This window comes from Myotis brandtii, unplaced genomic scaffold, assembly GCF_000412655.1.
Source record: "Myotis brandtii unplaced genomic scaffold, ASM41265v1 scaffold630, whole genome shotgun sequence".
Taxonomy (NCBI): Eukaryota; Metazoa; Chordata; class Mammalia; order Chiroptera; family Vespertilionidae; genus Myotis; species Myotis brandtii.
The window spans coordinates 1,414,564-1,421,351 of record NW_005370412.1 but is presented as its reverse complement, the minus strand read 5'-3'; the positions used below and the strand labels follow the sequence as shown (position 1 = coordinate 1,421,351).

The 6,788-nt window shown below is 51.6% G+C and overlaps 1 protein-coding gene across 1 annotated transcript in view; it reads left to right on the top strand.

Moving 5' to 3' along the window:
- Nucleotides 1–6,788, top strand: part of KIAA1614 (KIAA1614 ortholog) — a 28,394-nt gene that overhangs the window by 7,887 nt on the left and 13,719 nt on the right. Inside the window, exons 4-5 of the mRNA XM_014528322.1 lie at nt 1,420–1,566; nt 6,559–6,782. Coding sequence (XP_014383808.1) covers nt 1,420–1,566; nt 6,559–6,782 — 371 coding nt within the window. The remainder of the gene's footprint in view (nt 1–1,419; nt 1,567–6,558; nt 6,783–6,788) is intronic.

Below are 6,788 nucleotides of genomic sequence, written 5' to 3'. Positions count from 1 at the left end.
AGGAAGGAAGGAAGGAAGGAAGGAAGGAAGGAAGGAAGGAAGGAAGGAAGGAAGGAGAAAGGAGGGAGGGAGGGAAAAAGAAAAAAAATCCTAGACTGCCCAGAGCTTATCTAAGGATGTCCCAAGAAGGCTTCAGAGTTATGCCACTCACAGATCTGTCACCTGTCATCTAGGAAACTACTTGGCACCTTCTCCCTATCGGCGCAAGGCCCGTTTCTCCAGGTTACATACGGGTGGGAAAGAATGGGGTAGGCAGAGGACTAGGCTCTGCTGAGCCTCTCCCTACCTGAGCCTCCTCCTGCGGACCTCCCTGGTGAGGACAGGGGCAGCCACGGGGGATGCTGAAGTCACATCAAAGAGCATGTCCGACTCTAGCCACAAACACCCTCAGCCTGTCCTGGGACCCAGGAAGGAGAGGGGACAGAGGATATGGGAAGGAGGCCTGCTGGAGGCAGTGGGGCTGGCTATCGTCTGCTCTGCTCTCAACTGATGTTCGACCTTGAGCAATGTGCCAAGTGTGCCTCTCTGCTCCGGAACACCCTCATCTGTCAAACAGAGTGAACACCTGCCTTCGGCCAGCCTGGCTGGGAGCGTGAGCTCTGTGGAGAGAAACATCTTATCAGTGGGAGGCTGTGGGGGTGCTGTTACTGCTGTAACCCGGCGCCGGCTGTATGTCACTGTCTGCAAGATAGCGTTGAAAAAGGGCTGCTGTCATTTTCTGCAGCTCTGGACTGGCTGGGGAGGCAGCACAACGTGTAGGTGATGAGGGCTGGTGAGGACCCTTATAATTATGAAAATCAAGCCATTTGCCAACTTGGTATGGGTCCAGCTTAATTTCTCCCAGCCCTCAACGGATGCCTGATGGGTCTGGATTGGGACTGAGGCAGAAAAACAGCAGGACCTATAAAAATGTCACTTCTCCAAAGAGCAGAGCTGCAATGGGCAGAGCCCTGAGTCCTTGTGCCTGTGGGGGGAGCTCATGGTGGTGCTCGGGAGCTTGAGAGGGTATGTGTGGGTGCAAAGAGACAGAAGGAGAGGGGGAGCTGATGCGTGTAAAGACCATCTGGCTGGGCACAGGCCCAACCCAACAACCGAGGCCCTTTTCTCTCCCTCCCCCAGCCATGTAACTCCTGCTGTCTGCCGGGGAAGGAACAATAAAATAATCTGGAGACTCCTCTACCCTTTTCTAGATCCTCCTGGGGTCTCTACCTCTGGTCCCTGTGCAGATGTCCAACGCGGGCCAGCTCTGCAGCCCTGTCCGGAGTAGCTCAGGGCCTTCTGTGGGAGTTGGACAAGAAAGGCGGCCCATGCAGGGTTTTCCTGGCATAGCCGTGCCAGATACTGTTAAAGCCCTCCTAATCCGTGTTATTTTCTTCTAATCCCTCCCCCGCTTGCTCCTGCCTGTGTGCCACCCTGCAGGACCTTTGGCCCCAAGCCGGAGCCTGTGCTGAGGAGCCCCAAGCATGAGGAAGCCAGGCACCTGCTGCAGCGAGCCCGCATGAAGGCCAGGACCCGGCCCCTCCGTGCCAGCCATGATATCATGCCCTCCATTGACCAGGGTGGCCGGTGAGTGGGGCCTGGGCCAGGGAAAAGAGATGGGACCTCGCCAAAATGCCTCTGCTCACTCCTCCCTTGTGTGTGTGTGTGTGTGTGTGTGTGTGTGTGTGTGTGTGTGTGTGTGTATGTGTGTGTTTCCCATATCAGGTATTTGCTTTAATTCATTTAGTTGGATTTAGTTGGTCAACATACTTTTACTGAGGGCCTAGAGTGTTAAGCATTGAGGATATGAAGATGAATAAAACATAATCCAAGCTCCCTGGAGGGACAAAAGTCACTGTCTCCAGGGAGAAAGGCAGGCAAAGGGATCAATACAATTCTGTGGATCGTGGTGTAGGAAAGATGTGCGTGCGGGGCAGGAAATCTGTACCTTCACCTGGGAAGGACTGGGAGGCTCAAGAGGAGGCGGTTTCTAAGTTGGGGCTTGAAGGAGATGTGAATATTCACTGGACAGATGAGGGAGGCAGGGGTGAGCATCCCAGGGCAGAAATCACGAGCAGAAGCCCTGTGCTCAGGAGTTTGGCCAGGCTGGAGCCTGAGGACCTGCTGGGTGCATGGTGTGAAGGCCAGAGAGCTCCGCGCAGGCCAGTCGTGGAAGCCCCCAGGCCTGCTGAACAGTTTGCATGTCTCTCATAACAGCGAGGCATCACAAAGGGTTTTAAGCAGGGGGGTAGCATGATCACATTTGTGATTCAATAAAGTGGTCCTGGCTGCAAAGATGTGTTGGATCTGGGGTTCCGGAGGCAGTGAGGAGACTGCACCACGCTCCTGGTGCAATGTGATAGGGAGGAGGGTTTGGAGACAAGAGATTACTGAGAGCCAGAAGGAAGCAGCTTTAATGAGGCGGCAGAGAAAGTGGTTAGAAGACTCTGGAACCAGACCACTGGGTTGAATTTTGGCTCTGCCACTTTTTAGCTGTGTGTCTTTGGGGAAGTCTCAGTGCCTCAGTTTCCTCATCTGCAAAATGGGGATTATAGTAGTGCCTATGTTACAGAGTTGTTGTGAGGGTTATATGAGTTAATAAATACATGTAAAGTATTTAGAATAGCTCCTAGCACATAGTGCAGTGATGGCGAACCTATGACACACGTGTCAGAGGTGACACGCGAACTCATTTTTTTTGGTTGATTTTTCTTTGTTAAATGGCGTTTAAATATATAAAATAAATATCAAAAATATAAGTCTTTGTTTTACTATGGTTGCAAATATCAAAAAATTTCTATATGTGACACGGCACCAGAGTTAAGTTAGGGTTTTTCAAAATGCTGACACACTGAGCTCAAAAGGTTCGCCATCACTGACGTAGTGAGTACTCTGTGAGTGTTACCTCTTGAAAGTAACTTAGAGTGGTCTCCACTTCTCCACTGGGGATATGTTCCAAGACCCCCAATGGATGCCTAAAACTAGAGATAGTACTGAACCCTATATATCCTATGTTTTTCCTCTTAAAGGAAGCACATTATAGCTTCTCTTTGGCATATCCGAATTGTCAACATCACTACTATTGCTCTTTGGGGCCATTATTAGGTAAAACAAGGGCTACTTGAACACAAGCAGTGTGATACCACACAGTTGATCTGATAACTGAGGGAGCTACTAAGTGACTAATGGGCGGAGAGCATATACAGTGTGGAGACACACTAAACAAAGGGATGCTTCATGTCCCTGGTGGGATGGTGTGGGACAATGCAAGATTTCATCACATAACTGAGAATGGCATGCAATTGAAAACTTATGAATTCTTTATTTCTGGAATTTTCCAGGGTTCTGACTTGGTATCTGAAGGTTCGATGGGACCTTATGCAAGGGGTGAGGCCTAGGTGCAGGGTCAGGCTTGGAAGGGAGTTACCCCCGGAACACCCACTGGAGACCCTTATCAGGCAGTTGGATATGGGATCTGTAGAGGAGGAGAGAGGTCAGAACTGCAGATTTGGGTATTACCCTGTTTTCATGATGCTGGAGCTGTGGGTGAGCCTGAGTGCATCAAGGATGGAGAGATGGGAAAGAAACAAGTTCAAGGACATTCAGACCAGCACTTCACATATCTGGCTGCTCCCCGAGTCACACCCTATCACCATCATTGGGACTGTTCCATGTACGGTGCACTGCAAGGAACCACTTACATGTGGAGTTCTGAGCCTGAGATGAGACGGCCAGCCCATGGCAGATTGCACCAGGCCTGAGCAGGACCCTCTCTGTGGTCGATAAGGCCTGTGGCTTCCGTGGCATGGTGGGCATGCTGGGCCTGCCAGTTTTCATCACCACGTGGCACTAGAGGAAATGAGGCTTCTCAGTGGAACTGCACCACATGCTCTTTGATGGAGGATGCTGAGCCCAATCATGAAAGGGCGAGGACCTTCACAGCACCATTGAGATGACTCCAGCATGAGCAGAGGGCTGTGGCCTGCCTCTGTGCTCAGTGTCAGTGTGGCCCTTAGGAGAGGGCTCAGGAGACCCCATGCCCTGGCAACAGGTGCCAAACAGGCTACCCTTTTATTTCCACATTTTGTGCCTTGTCTTCCTCTGGCTGGAGAGCACTAGTTATGAATAGGCATGGCTTCTCTGAAGCAACCTAACTCTTCTCTGCATGTATATGGGGCCCAGAGCCTTCGACTTCCATGGAACCCTCCTGTTTCACTTTCCACAGGTATATAGGTTGGATTGGGTAGCCTCACATAGGCAAGTCTATTGGCAAAATATACTTGACTACGTAAATGTATTCTTGTATGCTTCCTCTTCCCTGAATCATGTCAGCAGCTCACAACAACCCATTCACTGACCTTAAAGTAGGTTCCCCTCTGCCAGCCTGTCCCCTGGCTGTAGAAATGCTATCGGAAAGCAAGGCGACCCACTTTAGCAGCTGCTGTGTCCAGAAAGGAATTACTCTGACTTGGCAGCACTGGTGAATCCTCAGAGGGTAGAGCTGAAAATCAACCCCAGATGGCTTGCTACAGATGCTCTTAAAGGTTACGCTGGTCAAATCATCCTGGAGAGCCGTGCTGAGTTAACATGGAGATGCCACATAGGCCCTGGGCCTTGGTTAGATGCAGGAGCCTCCCTACACCCCAGCCAGCCCAGAGGCATCACTCCTTCCAAAGAGCAGTGAAGGATGATGGAAGCATGGGGGCAAGCAGAGCCATCTTCAGAGGGCCTTTGTATCCTAGGTCTGGTGGAGGCAGCTGGGGCAGCCGGAACAGACAGACAGGCTTTGCCAGGAGCTGAAGAGGTAGCAGTAGCTGCATTCCCTGGAAACACATCAGCGCTGATATAAAGCAGCTCCTGGAAATACACGCTCTTGCCGTTTGGGGGACAGATAGACCTAGCCTGTTGGTCTAATCTCAGGAGGGTAAACACGTCAGCAAGATGCAGGACCTGGGAGGTGACACCATAAGTGCCATTGTCCTGTGTCAGAAAGTGGCTGTGTTCTAACTGTAGAGCTTGAGTGGGATGTATTGAGAGTGTGGTTAGGACAGCATTGTTACAGGAAGTGGGCTCCAGAAGGTGGCCTTCCCATCCTTCCCATAGGCCATTCAGCCCAGGTTCTGAGCCTGACAGAGTCCTCTCCGAGGATGCATACTGAGGTATCTGCTGGCTGAGAAGCTTAGCAGGGTGGGATTTGCTCACTGCCGAAGTGCCTTGTTTGCTCTGCACTTGTCTCCCAAATCCTCCTGGCACCTTTCTGCACTGTCCCAGCACTGCTGGCGGAGGCCTCTGGGTTTTAATACTTGAGTTGAAGGTGCCTCATGTGATTAAGCTCTCCTTCAGTTCTCCTTTGGGAACAAAAATAGTATTTCTACCTTTGGCATAAATTCCAGGGTGACTCAGTTCACCATCTTGTATTAAAAGTTAAGGACAGCCCGACAGGCATGGCTCAGTGGTTGAGCATCAACCCATGAATCAGGAGGTTAAGGTTCAATTCCCAGTCAGGGTACATGCCCAGGGTGCAGGCTCGATCCCCAGTGTGGGGCATGTAGGAGGCAGCTGATGAATGATTCTCATCATTGATGTTTCTATTTCTCTCTCCCTCTGAAATCAATAAAATTTATTTTAAAAAATAAAATAAAAGTTAAGGTCAGTGATGTGGCTGGTAGGACCTGGATCCCTTTTTAGATGTGATTGTCCCACAGCCCCTTCCTCAGGTCCTGACAGCCTAAAGTGATCCAGGTGTAGGTGGGTCCTCAGGGAGGGAGAAGTATGGTACTTACCTGGCCTCTGACAGAAAAATGGGTCCATTTGCATAGTGGTCTGAAAGTCAGGTAACCTGCTCCAGGGCGCCCTGGTGTGAGATCTGACTTGACCACCAGGCACAGTGTCTCCCAGAGCACAGGTTGGTGACAGAATGCGGAGACTTTTCCTAGCACAGTAATTCTCATCACAGCTTTTCAGGATGAGTGTGCTTGAGGGGCTGAGGTGGGACAGGTACAGGGAAGGGGTGTGGGAACAGACAGAGGGAGCATCTGGAGCATCAGTGTCGCTCTGTCTAAATTTTGTCCTAGCAAGATGATTGGGAACCCAGAGGGAGAGCAAGAAACCCTAACTTCTGGTCCCACACAGTCTCTGTAGAGACTTAAAATGTACTCTTCCCATTAAATCTTTATAGCAAATACAGTACTGCCACAAGTCATCACTGCCAGATGCCATGGTGGCCAGGCTCATGTACTCCTGTGTGCACACGCGTGTGTGCGCGCGCACACACCCGCACATCACGCATGCCACGCTGGAGGACTTTGGTGTCATCTTCCTGTACAATCCTGAGTTTAATAAAGTTTCATCTTAACTCAGGCTGAGCTGGCAACAGAGGGAAATGCACGATAAAGAAGGTCCTGTTGGTGCTCTTTAGCGCCCTGTCTCCGGCTCTGGATGGGCTTGTGAGCTACTCTGGTTTGCTGCCTGACTCCCTAGGAACCTGATTTGGGGTAACTTTGGGGTTGTGGTTACCACGGAGCACCCCAGGCTACCTTCCTCCTCACTTCTGTGACCTCGTTTCTGTCTCCCCATCAGGGATGGCAGGAGAAACCCAGCCCTGGACCGGAGGATGCCCTTTGCCTGCAGAGACAACCGCCACAACGGGAGCACGAGCGACTCCTCCAGCGGGGAGTCCAGCAGCGGGCAGTGGCCGAAGCGGGGCCCCTCCCCGTCCCACGTCCGCTTTGAGGATGAGTCTGCCCGGGAGGCCGAGTCCCGCTACCTGGAGCGGCTGCAGCAGCGCCAGCGCCAGCTGCTGGGCCCTG